The sequence below is a fragment of the Schistocerca gregaria genome, chromosome 2 (assembly GCF_023897955.1).
Source record: "Schistocerca gregaria isolate iqSchGreg1 chromosome 2, iqSchGreg1.2, whole genome shotgun sequence".
NCBI lineage: Eukaryota > Metazoa > Arthropoda > Insecta > Orthoptera > Acrididae > Schistocerca > Schistocerca gregaria.
Genome location: NC_064921.1, coordinates 872,877,669 through 872,900,452, shown reverse-complemented (window position 1 = coordinate 872,900,452; position 22,784 = coordinate 872,877,669). Strand labels below are relative to the sequence as shown.

The 22,784-nt window shown below is 43.3% G+C and overlaps 1 protein-coding gene across 1 annotated transcript in view; it reads left to right on the top strand.

Moving 5' to 3' along the window:
* Positions 1-2,527: 2,527 nt before the first annotated feature.
* The window catches only part of LOC126335266 (uncharacterized), a 1,744,002-nt gene continuing 1,723,745 nt past the window's right edge, over positions 2,528-22,784 (top strand). Inside the window, exon 1 of the mRNA XM_049998313.1 lies at positions 2,528-3,822. Coding sequence (XP_049854270.1) covers positions 3,637-3,822 — 186 coding nt within the window. The 5' untranslated portion in view covers positions 2,528-3,636. The remainder of the gene's footprint in view (positions 3,823-22,784) is intronic.

Here is a 22,784-nt window from a genome sequence, read left to right as displayed (position 1 = left end):
GACTGGGTGTTGTGTGATGTCCTTAGGTTAGCTAGGTTTAAGTAGTTCTAAGTTCTAGGGGACTGATGACCATAGATGTTAAGTCCCATAGTGCTCAGAGCCAATAACTTTCGATATAAACAACCGTTTCAGTATGTCATACAGAAGATGCTGCACTGCATCATTGGATCTGAAGTTGGTGCAATATGCATACATTTGCAAAACGTGACGAAGCTTATCTCCGGTATCGGTACATTCAGTTAACCCAGGCAGTTTGTCTCCGCAAACTTCACAGGAAAAAAAGTAATTTCGTGTCATGCACTGTGACGGAAATAGAAGTATCAAGGTTTGGAACGAAAGTACACCTAATAGTCAATGAATCATAAATATACAACTCGTGGTAGCTAGCGAATTATTTTTCACAATGTTGGGTTGGGGTTTGGTTGTTGTGGGGGAAGAGACCAGACAGCGAGGTCATTGGTCTCATGGGATTAGCGAAGGTCGGGGCAGGAAGTCGGCCGTGTCCTTTCAGAGGAACCATCCCGGCATTTGCCTGGAGCGATTTAGGGAAATCATGGAAAACCTAAATCAGGATGGTCGGACGCGGGATTGAACCGTCGTTCTCCCGAATGCGAGTCCAGTATGCTAACCACTGCGCCACCTCGCTCGGTCGCACAATGTTACATTCATGAATATATAAATGTATTACGCCAACTAAAAAGGTTCAAAAATGGTTCAAATGGCTCTGATCACTATGGCACTTAACTTCTGTGGTCATCAGTCCTCTAGAACTTAGCACTAGCGGGCGCGCGGTTTCAGACTGTAGCACCTAGAACCGCTCGGCCACCCCAGCCGGCTAAAAAGGTTCATATTGAGCGCCAACTTCGTCAGCTAATCCATCTCCTCCGTTGACGTTATCTGCAGACAAACGATCGAGTTCGTCGCTAGAATCATCATAATGCAGTATATCGAAGTTTTTGTGCGTTGACGTACTTTGTTTGGTGTCCTTTTACACTCTCAAAAAGCCCCGAAACGTATCTCCATATGCATAAAACTCAATAAAAAGTGACTAGTTGCTGTAACCTTCCAAGTACTTTCATACCTCCGGTTCTCAGCAATCATTAACGTGGACGGCGTTTCAAAGCCCGATCCGCATATCAAATTCAGATTTTCTGTGATTTCCGTAAATGCCTCGACGATTTCTTTCTACATCAACATCTACGTGACTACTCTGCAATTCACATTTAAGTGCTTGGCAGAGGGTTCATCGAACCACAATCATACTATCTCCCTACCATTCCACTCCCGAGCAGCGCGAGGGAAAAACGAACACCTGAACCTTTCTGTTCGAGCTCTGATTTCTCTTATTTTATTTTGATGACCATTCCTACCTATGTTGGTTGGGCTCAACAAAATATTTTCGCATTCGGAAGAGAAAGTAGGTGACTGAAATTTCGTAAATAGATCTCGCCGCGACGAAAAACGTCTTTGCTGTAATGACTTCCATCCCAACTCGTGTATCATATCTGCCACACTCTCTCCCCTATTACGTGATAATACAAAACGAGCTGCCCTTTTTTGCACCCTTTCGATGTCCTCCGTCAATCCCACCTGGCAAGGATCTCACATCGCGCAGCAATATTGTAACAGAGGACGAACGAGTGTAGTGTAAGCCGTCTCTTTAGTGGACTTGTTGCATCCTCCAATTGTCCTGCGAATGAAACGCAACCTTTGTTTCGCCTTCTCCACAATATTATCTATGTGGTCTTTCCAACTGAAGTTGTTCGTAATTTTAGCACCCAGGTACTTAGTTGAATAGACAGCCTTGAGAATTTTACTATTTATCGAGTAATCGAATTCCAACGGATTTCTTTTGGAACTCATGTGGATCACCTCACGCTTTTCGTTATTTAGCGTCAACTGCCACTGCCACACCATACATCAGTCTCTCTGAATCGCTTTGCAACTGATACTGGTCTTCGGATGACCTTACTAGACGGTAAATTACAGCATCATCTGCGAACAGCCTAAGAGAACTGCTCAGATTGTCACCCAGGTCATTTATATAGATCAGGAACAGCAGAGGTCCCAGGACGCTCCCCTGGGGAACACCTGATATCACTTCAGTTTTACTCGATGATTTGCCGTCTATTACTACGAACTGCGACCTTCCTGACAGGATATCACGAATCCAGTCGCACAACTGAGACGATACACCATAGGCCCGCAGCTTGATTAGAAGTCGCTTGTGAGGAACGGTGTCAATAGCTTTCCGGAAATCCAGAAATACGGAATCAACCTGAGATCCCCTGTCGATAGCGGCGTGAAAGAGCACGGAGGATTTTCTTCCCCAGACAGAGTTTATGGTCCATCCTACTGACGTCAGCAACGCGACATTAAACCCTCCTCCTGACTCTGCGTGGACCCGCCCCCACGCCGCGCGTGTTTACACTGACCTGAGCTACTTGCGCGGGCAGTACTGTTACCTGCTGTGACGTCACACGGCCGGTCGGCGCTCGGGCCGGCGGGCCGCCGGCGGCGCTCAGTCACTGCGCAGACGCAGTCGCGCCGAGCCGCGCAGCTCCTGGGCCAGCCTCTGCCAGCACGCAGTGTTTGTTTACACGCCGCGCGCGACGCGACGTTTGCACCGGCCGGCGACGCTCCGTGTCTGCAGACGAGTGACAGGTCCGCGGTCTTGCGACGGGTCTTCGGTGGGCACACGCCGCTTGTGCCGACGGGTCCTTCGGAACGTATGTGACGCGTTCGCGGATGTTCGTTCTCGGTCCGTTCCGTGCGGTACACCTGTTAGTCGAGTGTTCGCGCAATTATCGACAGAGCGAGCTCCGTGTGACTCTCCCAGCAGAGGACGCCGGATTTTTATCAGTATGCTGCCTTCTGAGGCACCACCGTTGGTTGACATGTGTAATTAAAAGACGCGAGTTTTGCGCGTCAGTGCTTTTTACGAGTACGATCTCAATGTGTATGTCGTGGTGCTTCTTGTGACGACTCGCTGTATCACTGGCCCGATCTGCAGCGGGTGTACAGTTTGTGTGCTGCATTGAAAGCCAGCAGAGCTTTAGAGTGGTTCTTATTGCCATGAAAGTGAAACTGCACATCGCTGCTGTGGACGTGGAAACATTCTTCTCGGGTGTGCTCTGGCTCAACCTGCTGCGCCACAAGTGACAGGCAGTGACTTTCGTGATTATTTGATTGAAACTGTGAGGAGTCTACATTGCGGTACGTGTTGATTGGAGAAAGAATGCTGTCACTGCGAGTAGTTCGCAATTGTCTCCTGCACTTGCTTAAGGGATAGAGAAGAGATTGATAATAGGTTTTTTTCTGAAATTGTTTCTGGTTCACATTCAAGGGATAATGAACACCGTTTGGTGACAAAACATTGGCACTCTCAGGTGAGGGACTGTGGTAGTGTAACAAAATCTGTAGGTATTTTGATGACACTGGAGAAATCTAGAGAAGGTGTGATACCATTTGGGCTAAAGTGAGGCGGTAACTACTGAAAGGCCGTCATACCTCTGTTTTCGTCGATACCTGTTGGATGCTGGTGAATCAGTGATCGCGGCAGAGCGGCACCGCAGCGCCTGGTGAAAGTGAAGTGCACAGTGAAGCGAGGCCAGCTCGAGCGTCGCCGCCGTCGCCATGGCGGACGCCACGGACCGGTCGCCGCGGCGCTCGGCGTCGCGGCTGGGGCGTCGCCTGTCCCGGCGCCTGTCGCTGGTGACCAGGGTGCCCGGCCTCATCTCGGCCAGGCTCAAGGACCGAGGCCCGCCGCCGCCGCGCTCCTTCGAGATCACCGCCATCGCCCCCGACAAGACGCAGCGCATCGTAAGTCGCAAATTTCACTCCAGTTGGACGTGGCAATAGCTAGGTGAAAGTTAACACCGCTGGATGTCAAAACTCCTCTCTCGATCGAGATACTGGCTGCTGTGGCTACAATGTGATAACCCCCCCCCCCCCCACTCCATCTCCCTAAAGGGGAGTAGGACGTCAAACGGGCCGACTTGGAGCAGGAGAGGCACCACAGCCCATTTTAATTTCCACTGTCTATACTTTTACAAATACATTGATAAAACTTTAACAGCATGACCAGGAAGGATTCAGGATTCATACTCGTAGCAGTGGAAGCTGAAAAATGTTGTTGTTGTTGTGGTCTTCAGTCCTGAGACTGGTTTGATGCAGCTCTCCATGCTACTCTATCCTCAGCAAGCTTCTTCATCTCCCAGTACCTACTGCAACCTACATCCTTCTGAATCTGCTTAGTGCATTCATCTCTTGGTCTCCCTCTACGATTTTTACCCTCAACGCTGCCCTCCAATACTAAATTGGTGATCCCTCGATGCCTCAGAACATGTCCTACCAACCGATCCCTTCATCTAGTCAAGTTGTGTCACAAGCTCCTTTTCTCCCCAATTCTATTCAATACCTCCTCATTCGTTATGTGATCAACCCCTCTGATCTTCAGCATTATTCTGTAACACCACATTTCGAAAGCTTCTATTGTCTTCTTGTTTAAACTATTTATCGTCCACGTTTCACTTCCATACATGGCTACACTCCATACAAATACTTTCAGAAAGGACTTCCTGACACTTAAATCAATACTCAATGTTAACAAATTTCTCTTCTTAAGAAACGCTTTCCTTGCCATTGCCAGTCTACATTTTATATCCTCTCTACTTCGACCATCATCAGTTATTTTGCTCCCCAAATAGGAAAACTCCTTTACTACTTTAAGTGTCTCATTTCCTAATCTAATTCCCTCAGCATCACCCGACTTAATTCGACTACATTCCATTATCGTCGTTTTGCTTTTGTTGATGTTCATCTTATACCCTCCTTTCAAGACACTGTCCATTCCGTTCAACTGCTCTTCAAAGTCCTTTGCTGTCTCTGACAGAATTACAATGTCATCGGCGAACCTCACAGTTTTTATTTTTTCTTCATGGATTTTAATACCTACTCCGAACTTTTCTTTCGTTTCCTTTATTGCTTGCTCAATATACAGATTGAATAACATTGGGGATAGGTTGCAACCCTGTCTCACTCCCTTCCCAACCACTGCTTCCCTTTCATGTCCCTCGACTCTTATAACTGCCATCTGCTTTCTGTACAAATTGTAAATAGCCTTTCGCTCCCTGTATTTTACCCCTGCCACTTTCAGCATTTGAAAGAGAGTATTCCTTCAAAAACGTAACAAAGCACTTTTTTTTTACATGTGAAATTTCATCATTTTTTCACTTACTGCTGGCTGCATTTGTTGCTATAGGTACATTCTTCTTCCTAACTAAGAGAGATTCTTCAATGACGGACTTGGGTCGACAGAAGCGTCCGATCCCAATTGTCGGCTTTGACCCGTGACGTAAGGGTGGTGTTGTGTGTGACGTCATGACGGTACTGTTTGTGAGTGTGGTGTGTTTGTAGATGTCATCGTGTTGTGGTTTGTTGTGCTCTCTGGTGGTATCTTAAGGGTTTTCGTTTGTGTGGTGTAATGGGTTCAGTTTGCTTTATCCCATCATCAAGAATTGTTCGTCGTGTGTGACGTCATGACAGCGCGGTTTGTGAGTCTGGCGTGTTTGTAGATGTCGTCGTTTTGTGGTTTCTTGTGCTCTCTGGTGGTATGCTCAGGGTTTTCGTTTGTGTGGTGTAATGGGTTCAGTTTGCTTTTGCCCATTATCAAGAATTGTTCGTCGTGTGAGACGTCATGACAGCGCGGTTTGTGAGTGTGGCGTGTTTGTATATGTCGTCGTGTTGTGGTTTATTGTGCTCTCTTGTGGTACGTTCAGGGTTTTCTTTTGTGTGGTGTAATAGGTTCAGTTTGCTTTTGCTCATTATCAAGAATTCTTCGTCGTCTGTAACGTCATGACAGCGTGGTTTGTGAGTGTGGCGTGTTTGTAGATGTCATCGTGTTGTGGTTTGTTGTGCTCTCTGGTGGTATGTTTAGAGTTTTCGTTTGTGTGGTGTAATGGGTTCAGTTTGCTTTTGCCCATTATCAAGAATTGTTCGTCTTGTGTGACGTCATGATGGCGCGGTTTGTGAGTGTGGTGTGTTTGTAGATGTCGTTGTGTTGTGGTTTGTTGTGTTCTCTGGTGGTATGTTCAGGGTTTTCGTTTGTGTGGTGTAATGGGTTCAGTTTGCTTTTGCCCATTATCAAGAATTGTTCGTCTTGTGTGACGTCATGATGGCGCGGTTTGTGAGTGTGGTGTGTTTGTAGATGTCGTCGTGTTGTGGTTTGTTGTGTTCTCTGGTGGTATGTTCAGGGTTTTCGTTTGTATGGCGTGATGGGTTCAGTTTGCTTTTGCTCATTATTAAGAATTGTTAGAGTGTTGGCTGTGTTTGTAGTGGAATTCGTTTCAGTGAGTTAACGATTTTGTGTGAAGGTTAATTTAGTGTTGTTCGCTGCACATCATACAGTAATTTTAATAAAATTAATTGGCTGTTGTTTTTGTTCAGGAATGGATATAACGGATACAATTAACACTGCGCAGGTCAAAGGAAGTGTTCGATCCCAGTGTGTGGCTGTGTATGTTGGTATTGGTATCGGGAGATGTTTTTGAGCTGTATAAGCCAAGGGAAGTGTTTGATTCTAATTTATGGGATCGGATGCTGCCGTTGAGCTATATAGACGAAAGGAAGTGTCCGATTCCAGATGATATTGTGTTTAGTGGTAATTGGGGAGTTTGTGATGTCGGTGTTTTTCGTCATTTTGTGTGGTTTTGTGTGTGGGAGGGTGTCTAAATTTGTTTATATTTAGTTTACCCCCAACCAAAAACACCCCATTTCCCGCGTTTGTCCCGCTAGTGTCGTTAGGCTTGTTGTGGAAAGTGTGTGTGTGTTTTTCTTCGATGTATTTTCGTCCTCATAATGTGTACGTACAGACTTTATATGTGCTACATAGTAATCGTGGTTTATAGTCGTTTCCGTCATATTTGTGACGTCATGGGTCAAAGCAGACGGGCGGGATCGGACACTTCCGTATTTCCGATGACTTTTTCACAGCATACAAACCATAGTTACAGGTGTATGAAACTATAGAAGTTATTTAATTTATAAAAAAATGACTGTTACATTTTAAACTTCGTGTTAAGTCAAAATTAAAGTTTTATAGTTAATTATCTAAATTTTTCCACAGTTTTTTAATAGATTTCTAGAGTTTCATACACCTGTAACTACTGTTTGTATCCTATGAAAAATTCATAGAAGAATCTCCCTTACTTAGGAATAAAAGTGTACCTATAGCAACAAATGCAGCCAGTAATAAGTGAAAAAAATGATGAAATTTCACTTGTAAAAAAGGTATTTTGCTACTTCCACTGCGATGAGTGTGTGTCCTCAATCCTTCCTGCTCATGGTGACAAAGTTTTATGAATTTATTTGTAAAAGTATTGGCAGTAGAAATTAAAATGTCCTGTGGTGACCCTATTGCTCCAAGTCGGCCCGTTTGACATCCTACCCCCCTAAATGTGGACATGGTTCCGGTGACACAGATCCGCAGCGTGGTCCGGTGTCTAGATTTGGTTGGAAGATGATAGTTTGGTAGAGAAGGCGAAGCCAACGACTGTGAATGCTAAGGAAAGACTGTGGCGAGAGACTGATTTGTAGAATAGTTTGGATGTCTATGTTAGTCATATTTAACGTACTTTGCCATATCTAACACATTTTTCGTTATAACAATCAAAACTCCGAAGTAAATTCCGTAAACATGTTTTAGATATTGCACTAGTCTCCGACGGGAATCTTGTAGCGTATTACATGCATGTATCGCACAAAAACTTTGGGAACAGCTTCCTCACACCAAAACAAGGACAGAAGTTCATATAAACATGTATACGGAAACCCTATGTGTTCGAGTAACAAATGAAAGTTTGCATTAAACGCTCTTAATGTCTTCCTCTTGCATATAAAGAGGATTGTCGCATCCTTTCAAATATTACCTGACAGCTACGATTCGTTTTGTAGGCTTCCTTGACACGCCAGCGAACAGTTTCTGCTTCCGGGTTGGTCTGCTGCATATATGTTTTGTAAGGGGCCCACAGAGATAGTAATCCAACGGACTGACGTTAGAGATACGTTCAGGCTATGGAACAGGTCCCCTTATACCTATCCGTCTGTGCTGTTAGAAAACAGTCAGTGCATCTCTGACAGTCTGAAGTATGTTGGAGCTCCATCATGTAGAAGTCACGTATTCCTTTATTTTAGCAGCATCACATCTTCTAGTGCTAAAAATCATGCCTGCCAGCTAACGATATGAATATCCTGCCATGTTTGAACCAGCACATTCAGTTAACACCCTACTTGTAGTACACGTACATAATCGACTCGTTTTCAAGCGAATGATGAATGCAACCAAGTCTCCCGGGGAACACAACTTACGTGGATAGATGAAGTTGGTGGGGTGTACCTGGAAAACCGCTGGACCCTAACTTCCATTAATAAAGCGAAAACGAAGAATTTTCGGAACATATGTTTGCATGAATCTTTTTCTTGTTTTCGTGCAAGGAACCTGTTCAAAAACGTATTTTTGAAATACCTTTGAGAACGCGCAATGTAAAAATAAAACCTTATTCATCTTGTTTACTTATTTATGCACCCAAGGGTTACCTCATAGTTATGTAGGATTTGTCATCATAATGATAAAATAGGTAGTTCGAATATAAACACACACAACCAAACTATCACCTTCTGATCCAACCTTGACTTCCTGGTACATTCGTCCTACAGACCAGTGTCGGATGTCATTGGTCAAAGCACAACGGCATTATAGCGATCTTGAGTACGCTTGCCATCTAAATGAGACTTATATGTGTCTAATATATGACACGATCTAAACCATCATACAACTCAACGGATCGTAATACCATGCTAGACATCCGTAGGTTTAGAAAACCAAAGATTTAAGCCACCACACAAGAACTAAATGTTACATGGTAAACAAACATGCGAACCTCATCTAAAATTGAATCTCACAAACAAAAACATAGCAGATGTCATGTACATAAGATATGACAACACAGTTCAAAGAATATACCGAAAGCTTGTGTTGTTAACTAGATTTTTGGATTTATGCAGGTGGGGGCCAACAGTTTTATTTATTAAAAACGTTCCGTTTCAGTGAGATAAACTACTGTATATATAATAATTTTACTTGCAGTTTCCCTCACGTAGATGATAAGGTATCATAGTATCTTTGGCACATTTTAGATACGTCGCAATAATGTACAACCTCTGGGATTTGATGAGTGAAAAATCATTCATTATGCCAGTACTAGGCGAGCTAATTGGTAATATCTTTCCTTTCTGACAGTCTAGCCAAGAAAATAACCGTTTAGTATTAAATCTTATCTACTACGTAAATCATTATGTCCATGACTGTTCATTTATTAATAAATAATAAGTTGTCCTGTCACAAAAAGCTCCTGTATTTGATAATGCAGGCAATTACTCAAACTGAATGTTTGTCTTCATAGCATAGTCAAAGTAAAAACGTGCTGTTACATTGGATTCTAACTATTTAACGTGGACTTTCAATATTTTTAAATGTAAAAGTGCACGTACACTTGCTGTGAATTTCCGAATTAGCACAACATTTAAACAAGATGGACAAAAAAGTAGTCAGTCTCGAAAAATATCCAAACGGCAAAGAGATTTTTATGAACGAGATCGACCACATGGAGATGTTATGTGAAGGATAGCCTACAAGAACGTTTGACAGAGTGACAAATCTCTTTGTTCTAAATGTGGGAATTTAATGAATGAAATGGGTACCAACAAAATAATTCGTTTCTCCATACCTTCAGTATTTCTGTTTCATACGATTTAATTTTTTCCCAGCAGCCTTCTGTCATTCCGCTCTGCAGATGGTTTCCGGACGAAATCGTATCGGAACAGTCGTACTCCAGTTTTTACTTGTTCAGACGAAGTTTGGTTCAGCCTTGTCGAGTACATAAACTCGCTAAACTCTCTAAACATACGCCGGAGTGAATAAGAAAATCCTCATCATTGAATAACTGTTGTATAGTTTTAAGAATGGTGTTTGATTTTTTACTTCCTGGCTATTTTCATTTTGGTCAACCTTCACTATGGCATACCTTTATTATTAGTCCGTGTGACTGATATCCACATATACATCATTGATATCTTCAAAAAAACCTGTCACCCATGAATCGAAGGACAGTAGACATGTGTAACTGTGTGAATGTTATGTTAATAAAGCAGCACAAAAACGGCACTGTCTCTCAATATTTAAATGTATCCTGCACCTGGGCTCTACAGTAGCTTTAAAATGTTTCAAATTAATGTAACAAGTCTAGAAATTTAGGCAAACCGACGTCGAAATGCTGCACACTTCACGTAATCGTGCGGTGTCTCTATCAGCCGAAATTAAAGATGAACTTACACAGGAACGCATAAAGTGTTATGAAGAGCGATTTTGTGGGTGAATAAGGATTTTACTCGGCATTACTGATTCTTTCAGTACATCTCTGGTACCTACCAAATGCACCGCCCACCTAAAGCATCTTCGTCTATCTAGATGTTGGATTTTAGCATTGTCTTCAAAAGAGCGAATATATTTTTGCAATTTCTTGGAGGAAACCTGGTTACAGAAAGAAGTGTTCTGGGATCAGATACCAACAGTGCAGCTTACAAATTGCTTTCATTTCGACCTGAAACCGTGAATTTTGAAGAAATTTAATCGGACGATATTGTTGAGTACACAGTTCCAGTAGAAGATAAAGAAAAGTGAGATAAAAGTCACGTACCAGAGGGACAGTACCAGTCAGCAACACGTGCAAACACCGGGAAACGAGCAAGATGAAGCGCAGTGGTGGAACGGGCGTGAAATCAATCGCTCTTGCCATAAACATTCGCAGTTGGACTGAAAAGTGGATTTCTACCCGTACGAAGTAGCCTACGCTATTAACCAAATGGTGACGTGCAGGGCATGGATGTTTCGGGTGTTATCTAACGTAAACGGTAAATTTGGATAGCGGAACTAAGCCACTGTGAGAACTAATACATATTTCTTCAGCCGGCGTCTATTTTTTATGTAAGCAGAATTTGAGTGAGCATGTGAATAATAAATGACACAGAGGAGGAAGAACTACCGACATGTAATTCTCGACTATAATTAAATTTCGCGCATCTTTCACGGCAGATTACTGTGGTGCCAGGTAACATTGAACGGATCACCTTTTGTTGACTTTCCTGAGATTATTTTACTACTGAACGTATGTACGAAGTAGCTATAAAACTCAATGTTAGAACATTATGGCCTTATTCGAAAATAGCAGTCATTCATAAACGTGCACGATCATTTGCAATATGTTATCTTTCATGGTGGCACAGATGGTAAGAACTTCGTAGCTGTTGAGTTTGAACCGTCCATTTTATACCTCAACAAATCGTGACGACTCGCTTCCTCGTCTAGCACACACGAACAACGTGACGAAGTTTTTGACTCAATGGACTTTTGTTCCTTAGGAGCGATGTTTCAGATCACCGTTTTCGATTATTCCTTTAAACCACGTAACGCTAACACCAGGATCTGTCCATACGGAAAGGTTTCATTTGATTTCGTCCCCATTGCTTACAATCCGAGCTTGTATTTATTTATTTTCTCCTCGCTGGACTAGATCGAAGCACTGCCCGCAACACTGTTCCTGCACAACTCTGGCAATTTCGTAGTTGTAGTTAGAATTTCATAGCTCGTAAAAACATCCTGTTTCGTTTGTCGATGGCGTTTGCAGAGTTTTCTATCACGTGGAATGTATGTATGTATTCGCTGAGTAGAAATTTTTGAAATCATCACACCTCCAAAACGTTGGCGCACATAGCACGTCTCTCAGACACAAAATATTTCATGTCATTAGCAGTGATGAACGTTCGCGTGGCAGCTGGGAATTGTTCCTGGATGCAGTGAACATCCTGAGGAAGCAGTAAATGTAGCTATATAATAGCGTCAGCTGAACTGCTGTGAAGCCATTATTTCAATTCAGTAACACAGAACAGCAAACCTAAAAGCGAGGCAGCAGTGTCAATACTTCACGTAAAACTAAGGTAAACGTGACAACAATATAAAGAGAAAGTAAGTGTAGAATACCAGTGACATGTCAAATAGCTCCTACTATGTTCTAAATTGTTACTCGGTAATGGTCTTAACACTGTGTCTATTTATCATATACTCACTGAAGAAAGTTGGTACTTCATCCGATGCAATCTTAGGAACACCTTCAGTGTCTTCTTCGGAAATCCATGAAACTTTCTGCCGAATGACGTTATCGCTACAGTAATGTTATCAACAGAAACACTGCAGCTTTTTTTCTGTACTGTCTTGATAAGTTCACGGCGTTATGCAACGACTAGGAAATACCATCAAAAAGGATAAGACAGAATAAAAAATTTGACATTCTCAAACTTCCAGGAAAAATTCGCGTAGAAGTGTTACATGTGGGGCCACTATTATAAAAATACCCGTGGATAACAAGTTTACGGGATACGAAATGGAACTAGTATCGAACAGAATAGTTGTTGATCAGTGACAAACTACAGTTATTTTACACTTTTGGCTGCTTGTATAATTGCAATACCATGATAACTGCAAAATTTGTGCGACATTTCTACTTCAATTGTGAGGCTATGATTAACTTATGCAAATAAAGTTTGTTATTGTAGACATGAATATGTCGTGACAGAAGAAAGTTTGTGCCAGAACAGGATTAGAACCTGAATCTCCAATTATCGGAGACGGTCACTTAAACCAATTAGGCCATACGAAAACCAAATATTAACACTCGTGAGCTGTTTAAGTCTTTGCCGACGAAATAACTACTCTAGTGGTAAAGGGCGTCGCGTCGGATAATGTAGTGAAAGCTGCACAGTATTTCATTGAGACAGCTCCTCGTTATCTTCAGGTGCTTACTGACGTGTTGGTGCAGTGGCTCGCCTATATAAGTGCTGGCTCGCTAAAGAAGCGCAGACATCATGATGTGGCACTGTCACGCCGTCATGACGAATCTGAGGGGCATAGACATCCAGAGCCTCATGCCGAAGGAACGGACCACGGTCTTTGGATGCGTGACGCGGGAAAAGCGCGGTCTGATGTCGGACACCATAGCGCGCGGGCAGAGCTTTGGTGCCCGATTTAAGTCTCTTGACTTCGATTCCCCTTCTCTGCTGATTCAGTGGATTCGTTCGTCTGCGGCAGACGGTGCCTTAGTGCCTCTAACGCCGCCCTTCTAAGTTGAAACCCCGTGTCTCTTGTTAATCAGGTCATCACTTACACTTATTTCGACTAATTCTTTGATGAGGGAGTCGCAGTACGTGGGCAAAGTAGTCTTCGTCTCTCCGTAGCTGATGGTATGTCTCGTGTCAAGACAGTGTTCAGTAACAACCATCTCTTTTAGCTGACCTACTCTAGTGTGATGTCTATATTCATCGCGTCTATCTTCAATAGTGCACATATGGTCGCTGTAGGATCTCCTTCGAAGTGGATTGTCTATAACAGAACCCAGAATCGCTTTCACGCTCGCTGCAGAGAGGAGGAGATTTTATATGATGTTTCTTGAATAACCTGTAGCTCTTCAAGGACACGCAACCAACATAAGGTAGGAAAACAACTCCCGTTTTTTTTTTTTTTTTTTTTTTTTTTTTTTTTTTTTTTTTAGTTTTAGTATGTGATGGTTGAAATGTATTCCGAGTCAGCTTTTCAAAGTACCCGTTCTGGGTAAACACAGAGCGAAGATGGCTAAGTCCTGCTGACAAGGTCGCTGGATCTGAGATAACTCTAGTCCCTATGAACTAGACCCGTAATAAACAACTGTGTGGGATGGATGATAGAAACTCGTAGCTTCGACGATACAGTTCAGTGTGAGTTGGTTAACGGAACGCACTGTGACTCAACTAACCTACTTTTCAAAGGTCCAGGACATAGAAAAAGAAGTCTCCACTTTTCTCCCCTGTTGAAGTATAGCTCGGATGGAGGGAGTTCAGGTGTGCCAGCAATGAAGAGGTGCTGTTCCACGGGGGCCCTGCTATAAATGTGTCGCCCAGAAATATTTGTCTCAAAACCGCCAACTTCAGAGCTTCGTCCTCGAAGTCCTCCAAAAAGGAATCAGCTACTATGAGATACAAAGGACTACACACAGCAACACCGTCATTTTGTTCAAAATGTTGATCGTTAAATAAAAATTAAGTCGAGATACGCACATCTTTGAAAATACGTCCTCCTCCCAGCTAAGCTCCTATGAGTTACAGTGAATCCACCAGAGGTACTCGTGTGAGCAAACAGACCACATCGAAACCCATTAATAAATTAGTGTCCGCCCCTGGTGGCTGAGTGGTCAGCGAGATGGAATGTCATACCTAACGGCCCAGGTTCGATTCCCGGCTGCGTCTGCGATTTTCTCCGCACAGGTACTGGCTTTTGTGTTATCCTTATCATCATTCTTTCATCCCCATCGACGCGTAAGTCGCCGAAGTGGCGTCAGCTCGAAAGGCTTGCACCAGGCGAACGGTCTACCCGACGGGAGGCCCTCGCCACACGGCAATATACAGGGTGTTTCAAAAATGACCGGTATATTTGAAACGGCAATGCAAACTAAACGAGCAGCGATAGAAATACACCGTTTGTTGCAATATGCTTGGGACAACAGTACATTTTCAGGCAGACAAACTTTCGAAATTACAGTAGTTACAATTGTCAACAACAGATGGCGCTGCAAGTGATGTGAAAGATATAGAAGACAACGCAGTCTGTGGGTGCGCCATTCTGTACGTCGTCTTTCTGCTGTAAGCGTGTGCTGTTCACAACGTGCAAGTATGCTGTGGACAACATGATTTATTCCTTAGAACAGAGGATTTTTCTGGTGTTGGAATTCCACCGCCTAGAACACAGTGTTGTTGCAACAAGACGAAGTTTTCAACGGAGGCTTAATGTAACCAAAGGACCGAAAAGCGATACAATAAAGGAGTGTAGCAAAAGCATTTATGTGAGGTGTGAATGTCAAGATCTCAGGTTGGTGAGTTGGTGGTGTGTCAGATCGTCATACTAAAGGTCCCAAGTTCGAAACCCACTCGTGGAACCGTTATATGGGACAACATTTTTCTGACATGTAAAAGGACGTTTCGGAGTTTGTAGCAATATAATTTTGATAGTCTGTTTTCACTCCGTTAGTTGAAAGTAGCAAACTTTTAACGTATATTTGTACAGGGTGTTTCAAAAATGACCGGTATATTTGAAACGACAACACAAACTAAACGAGCAGCGATAGAAATACACCGTTTGTTGCAATATGCTTGGGACAACAGTACATTTTCAGGCAGACAAACTTTCGAAATTACAGTAGTTACAATTGTCAACAACAGATGGCGCTGCGGTCTGGGAAACTCTATAGTACAATATTTTCCACATATCCACCATGCGTAGCAATAATATGGCGTAGTCTCTGAATGAAATTACCCGAAACCTTTGACAACGTGTCTGGCGGAATGGCTTCACATGCAGATGAGATGTACTGCTTCAGCTGTTCAATTGTTTCTGGATTCTGGCGGTACACCTAGTCTTTCAAGTGTCCCCACAGAAAGAAGTCACAGGGGTTCATATGTGGCGAATAGGGAGGCCAATCCACTCCGCCTCCTGTATGTTTCGGATAGCCCAAAGCAATCACACGATCATAGAAATATTCATTCAGGAAATTAAAGACGTCGGCAGTGCGATGTGGCCGGGCACCATCTTGCATAAACCACGAGGTGTTCGCAGTGTCGTCTAAGGCAGTTTGTACCGCCACAAATTCACGAGGAATGTAGAGATAGCGTGATGCAGTAATCGTTTCGGATCTGAAAAATGGGTCAATGATTCCTTTGGAAGAAATGGCGGCCCAGACCAGTACTTTTTGAGGATGCAGGGACGATGGGACTGCAACATGGGGCTTTTAGGTTCCCCATAGGCGCCAGTTCTGTTTATTGACGAAGCCGTCCAGGTAAAAATAAGCTTCGTCAGTAAACAAAATGCTGCCCACATGCATATAGCCGTCATCAATCCTGTGCACTATATCGTTAGCGAATGTCTCTCGTGCAGCAATGGTAGCGGCGCTGAGGGTTTGCCGCTTTTGAATTTTGTATGGATAGAGGTGTAAACTCTGGCGCATGAGACGATACGTGGACGTTGGCGTCATTTGAACCGCAGCTGCAACACGGCGAACGGAAACCCGAGGCCGCTGTTGGATCACCTGCTGCATTAGCTGCGCGTTGCCCTCTGTGGTTGCCGCACGCGGTCGCCCTACCTTTCCAGCAAGTTAATCCGTCACGTTCCCAGTCCGTTGAAATTTTTCAAACAGATCCTTTATTGTATCGCTTTTCGGTCCTTTGGTTACATTAAGCCTCCGTTGAAAACTTCGTCTTGTTGCAACAACACTGTGTTCTAGGCGGTGGAATTCCAACACCAGAAAAATCCTCTGTTCTAAGGAATAAATCATGTTGTCCACAGCACACTTGCACGTTGTGAACAGCACACGCTTACAGCAGAAAGACGACGTGCAGAATGGCGCACCCACAGTCTGCGTTGTCTTCTATATCTTTCACATCACTTGCAGCGCCATCTGTTGTTGACAATTGTAACTACTGTAATTTCGAAAGTTTGTCTGCCTGAAAATGTACTGTTGTCCCAAGCATATTGCAACAAACGGTGTATTTCTATCGCTGCTCGTTTAGTTTTTATTGCCGTTTCAAATATACCGGTCATTTTTGAAGCACCCTGTATGAGTTGCTTAGAAACGCGAATTCTGCAGTCGCTGTACAAATTATTCTGAGTTTCGAATTTGGTGTTCATATTTTCCTAGCAAATTCCTCAAAAGAGAAGCCATATGTTCTACTAGGTAACATGTTGAGGCTCCCATATTAGTCACAATGGGCTAAAAGGATCTCCGTCCTTGTGTATCTTTTGCACGCGTGGTGGAAGTGGCCCTTATACTCCTAAGCTCATTTTCATATGTTCGACAACGGGCTGGTTTTGAGTAGGGGAGATGTCTTCCGTTGTACTGCATCCGGCAGGTCCTTTTGGAGACGGCGACACAATGAATCCTGAAGTAAATCGGTCATCTTGTCAAAGCAAGATGATGCAGACAAACGAACTGTAGCCTTTCCCCTGGCAGCTGGTAAAATTACTGTTTAAGTATATTAACGAACAGAGCTCTTTCCTTTCCTCATTGGTGATGTTCTGTTTGGGTGCGGGCATCCTAGTTATGACCCTGCAAGTGTCTAGCCTTATTTCTTCAGCAGTCTCACTGGGAAATTTCAAGACACCTTGCTCAGTGGCACTGATAAAGTTATTGGAGTTGTGGCAAAATCTAGTCCTTTTCCAAACTGTGTTATCGCAGCGTCACTCAGTAGTTTATCTGTGTAATTAATCACAGTGCCTCTGTATAGTTGACCTTCTTCCGATGAGTAGCGTATGAAACGATGGAACTTGAAAGTTTGAAGCGCCGCGTCCAGTCCGAAATCGACCACGTATAACTTTATTTCTCTCACCAGTGCCATGCTGGCTCACTGTATAATCCTCTTGGCGGACTTAGAGTGTTTGTAAATCGGTACGCCGGTACCAGCTCTAGGGGGGAGAAGATAGTCAACGGAATGCGTGAGTTCGACAAACTTCGCAACAAGAGAACCAGAATGTTGAGCGCTCTCACATTTTTATTGAGATATCTGGGCCGGTAAACCATATTGACATTTGTCAAGTTTACCCATTACAGGCCACCAAGAGGATTAAACAAGAAGTCAGACAAGACGAGAATTGGTCTCCAGGAGCTTGCTTTCACTTAATCTATATCGTCGCGTCTGTCAGCGGGTTCCTGAGAGTGGGTGAACGGTGTTACGTGGTCGCTTTCGGACGGGACGCGGCACCAGATTGTGGCGCGACAAGCTTCAGAGCTCAATAGCCTTACACGCCTCTCATCGCAAGAAGATAATCTATGCGGAAGCACTGTGTTTATTTACGCTGATAAGACACTGAGTGACGCTGTGAAATTAATGCTGGCAAAGGAACTAAATTTTGCGCCCACTCCAAGGACTTCACTCATCAAGGATTTCATCAGTGTCATTGAGCAATGTTATCATGAAACTTCCCTGTGAGGCTGCTGGAGAACTAAGGTGAGAGCGGTGGCGGGGTTCGGAACCGGGACCGAGGTCTTTTGATTGCTAATCAAAGACGCTACCCCTAGGCCACGGGTGCCGTTCTTTTAATACTACGGAGAGCCAAAAAACCTCCACGTACTGGCACTCTGTCAGAGAAGCAGTCGAAATATATTTTGCTAATGACATCATTGACGGAGACTCGGCAGTTCAACTTAGCAAGCCATGGGAATCAGCGTAGGCGGTACTAAGGCATCGACGGCCGCAGGTGAACGAATCCGATGAGTCAACACAGACGGGGAATCGAAGTCAGGACTCTCAAACCGGGCGCCAAAACACTGCCAGCGCAAGTCATGGGCGGCGTCTTCCGGCTGCGCTTTCCCGTCGTCGCGCGTGCAAAGACCGTGTCCCGTTTCTCCGACAGGTGGTTCTGGACGTCGACGTTCTCTGCGATTCTTCTACGATGACGTTCTAGCCCCAGTGCATGCGTCAGGGCAAAATCAACCTAACAAGTGGGATCATACTGTCAAGTTCTTCATAAATTTGTGTAGGTTTTGTGATCACTAACATAAAATCACAAACTGTCTCAGCCCGCGAGGGTTCATTCCAGTTTCTCCTCTCCTCCTTGGCACTTCACTTTATCAGGCAGTACATTTTCCAGTCGTTTTATTTTACCCACACTTTACGTTTGCATTTGACTGTGTTTAGATTGTGACAGCAAGAGAGAGCGATTATGGCAGAAGCTTCACAGTACAGCGCAGATTACACAGCGGGCATAGTAGTTCTCAATCAGACCACGATTCAGGTAATATCTATTTTTCCTGGCCTGTGGTCAACGTCGATAAATACGATCGTACATAGTTTTAATGATGCTACGATTTACAGCTTTTAAATATTTGTTAAAAATCTTAATTAGGTACAACAGTAGACTGTCTCTTAATGAAGACAAACAGTTTTGACTAAACAACAGATTTTTCATAGGAATCTACATGCAATGAAGAACTTCGTAATATCACAGTGTCTACAAGCCGTAAAAACTATTTACCACAAACCATGCCGCATTTTCTGTAATGACTTTTTTTGTAAGTATGACTTATCTGACGAATGATTTACTGATATATTATGATTATTTTCTTTTGGGATAATTGAGATAACTATTTCCAGAATGAGATTTTCACTCTGCAGCGGAGTGTGCGCTGATATGAAAGTTACTGGCAGATAAAAACTGTCTGCCGGACCGAGACTCAAACTCGGGACCTTTGCCTTTCGCGGGCTATCCAAGCACGACTCACGACCCGTCCTCACAACTCTACTTCTGCCAGTACTTCGTCTCCTACCTTCCAAACTTTACAGAAGTTGTAGAGCACTTGCCCGCGATAGGCAAACGTCCCGAGTTCGAGTCTCGCTCCGGCACACAGTTTTAATCTGCCAGGAAGTTTCATTTCAGCGCACACTCCGCTGCAGAGTGAAAATCTCATTCTGGAAACAACTCCCAGGCTGTGGCTAAGCCATGTCTTCGCAATATCCTTTCTTTCAGGAGTGCAGTTCTGCAAGGTTCGCAGGAGAGCTTCTGTAAAATTTGGAAGGTAAGAGACGAGGTACTGGCAGAAGCAGATCTGTGAGGACGGGTCGTGAGTCGTGCTTGGGTAGCTCAGTTGGTAGAGCACTTGCCCACGAAAGGCAAAGGTCCCGAGTTCGAGTCTCGGTCGGGCACACAGTTTTAATCTGCCAGGAAGTGAGATATTTATTGTCTTCCTCTTCGCTTATAGATACCTAAGGATGATCTACTATCTGACCGAAATTAGTAGCTTTGAAGACGTGAGATATGGATAGTGTGCGAAATTATGGTTTTTCAAAAATAGGCTTGAACTGAGACCGCTTTGTCGACTTAGTATATAGAATTTCACTTTGGCCTTTTACTTTCAATGATAATTTTTTTCACAACAGTCTTGAGGCTGGTTCGGTGGGACCCTCCATTAATTCCTCCCTTCTACCAACCTTTTTTTCCAAGAGGACGACTTGCATGCCAGTTCCTCAATTATTTGCTGGATTTTTTCCAGTCTCTGCCTTCCTCTACAGTTTTTTTCTCTCTGTAGCTGCCTCTCTTACTACGGAAATTATTTCCTGATGTCGTAACGGATATCCTATCTCTTCTTCTTCTCAGCGTTTTCTGTTTACTCCTTTCCTCTCCGATTCTGTGGAGAGCGTCTGTAACCCCCCCCCCCCCCCTCACTTATCGACCTTAATGATAGTGAAAAATTAAACCGCGTGCACCTAATGGGAAATTTGGGAAAGCAATCGTCACCGAAGATAATCTGTCGGTAAAGAGGGAGGAAAGGGTTACATCTTAATGAAAGGAAAAATTTAAATGAAATTGGTGGAAATTAATATGAAAAAGGTTAAAGTTAATAAAGTAAATGTGCGGTCGTTACGTTAACAATTAACTGGCGTTAATTAGATATTTGAGATTTGGGGAAATTTACGGTCGCCAGTCCTATGGGCAACTACTATAACAACTGAAAAAGAAAGGTTAATGCACGTATAATTAGCACTAAAAGCGTGGCAGTTGAAGGTTGACACGTGTTGTGTGAAAACTGAATGTTTGTCAGAAGTAATAAATTTCGCTTCACTCTGACTTAATTTAACAAAAGAATTAATAAAACTGGAAAATTGAAAGTTAATTTAGTGACTGAAATTAATAGTGAACTTTGTTTCTGAAGCACTACAAAATAAAATAAAATAAGGTTAGTCTTGGGCTACCTAAACAATCATCTCAAAAGCAATTTGAATCTACGCAATTTAGAAATAAGGGATTTAACTTTGAACTTGAATTACATGATTTTGAACAATTAACAATAGTAAAATTTAGTACGTACCAAGCTGAGCTGCAGTTACAGATAAGCTAAAATAATGGTAACAAAACTCCCACTCTTAATTTGTGCTTGTGTACTCATTGGATTGTTTATCCCATTCAACAGCTCTTGTAGTTAATATTCACTTTCAGTGAAGATAGCAAAGTCATCAGCGGATCTTACTACTGATATCCTATTACGTTGAATTTTAACACGACTCTTCTACCTTTCTTTTATTTCGGCCAATGTTTCTTTGATGAATGGATTGAATAATATGGGAGGGACACTTTATACCTGTCCTGCATCGTTTTCGATAAGAGCAGTTCGTTGTTGGCCTTCCAAGCTTATTATCCTCTCTTGGTTCTTGTAAATAGTGTATATTATCCTTTTTCCCTATAGCTTACTCCTATTTTTCTGAGTTGTTGTATATTTTGCACGATTTTACAATCTTGAACGCTTTTTCTTGCTCGATAGATCCTAGGAATGTGTATTGATTGCTTCTATTATTGCTTCTATTATAAATCACAACCTCAGAACTTCCTATCGGGTGCCCTTAGCATTCTAAAAGCCAAACTGATTCTATTTTCCTATCCATAGTCCTGTGCACTATTTTTGTCAGCAATTTTTATACACGAGCCGCTATACTGAGTTTGCGATTGTTGTCGAATTTTCTGCCCTTGGTGTCTTCAGGATTTTGTGTGAATGGTAAGGATGACGTTTTCCATAACCACTTAGCACACAGTGACAAGAATGCAAAGGCAGCTGACTTCCTGACGGAAATGATACGTTGTGTGCTCTCCACCAATTTAACACCTCATACAGTGGTCAGTCAGAAACAGAACTGGTTTTACGAAGGGCGCGCATGTCACTTTACGTGATCTACGAATATGCCTTCTGATCACAATACATGTGCCTCTGCCAGCACGTACACACACTGGCGCGCACAGAGAGACCCTAGCTACTGTGACTCACTGCTTCGTCAAAATGGGACAGTCTGAGCTTACTTGGCTGAATCATCAGCCTCCCCGGAAGCAAGTCCTAGGGCGAAGGAGAGCCCTGCCTCACGAGATACCGACATCAGGTTGATTTGTCACACGGCTCCTACAAGCGTAGCCAGTTATTCGCTGCTAATGAATCAGCAGAGATTTCCAGTTCCATGTACTTCACTCATTATTCGACGTACCACCCAGAGCGAAGCCTGTTTCCGCGTAAGATGAGTCAGATTCAGCAATATTTTTCCAGACCTTTTTCTTTATCTTCACTACGCCTCTGAGATATACTTGAGCTGTGTGCTTACTGAGGGCCGTCTCGCAGAAACGCGATGCAACACAAAACTCAAACAAAAAATGGAATGTAATAAACAATTCAGTCAATAACAACAGCGTACAAAATGCCTTCGTGAAGTCAAGGGAAAAGGGATTAAACCGAGCGCCGTTGTCTACAGCGCAATGGATGCCATGGAAGAACAGAGTGAGCTGAGTTTAGCAAGATCCCTGTTTTTGGAATCAATGTTGATTATTATAGAGGCGATTTCCGTTGCTGAAAAACGTAATCATTCTCGAGCATAAAACGTGTTCCATAATTCTACAACGGATTGGCGTCAACGTTATACGCCTGTAACTGTGTGCATCTGCCCTGCGGCCCTTCTTGAAAACGGGAATGACGTCCGCTTTTTTCCAGTCGCTAGGTACTCTTCGTTGCTCCAGCGATCTGTGATAAACTGGTGCTACAAAGGGAGCAACGTTTTTCGCATAAGTATCTCATCTAGTCCAATTGCAGTTGTAATTGATTTTCTATTCCGCGATCTGTTATTTC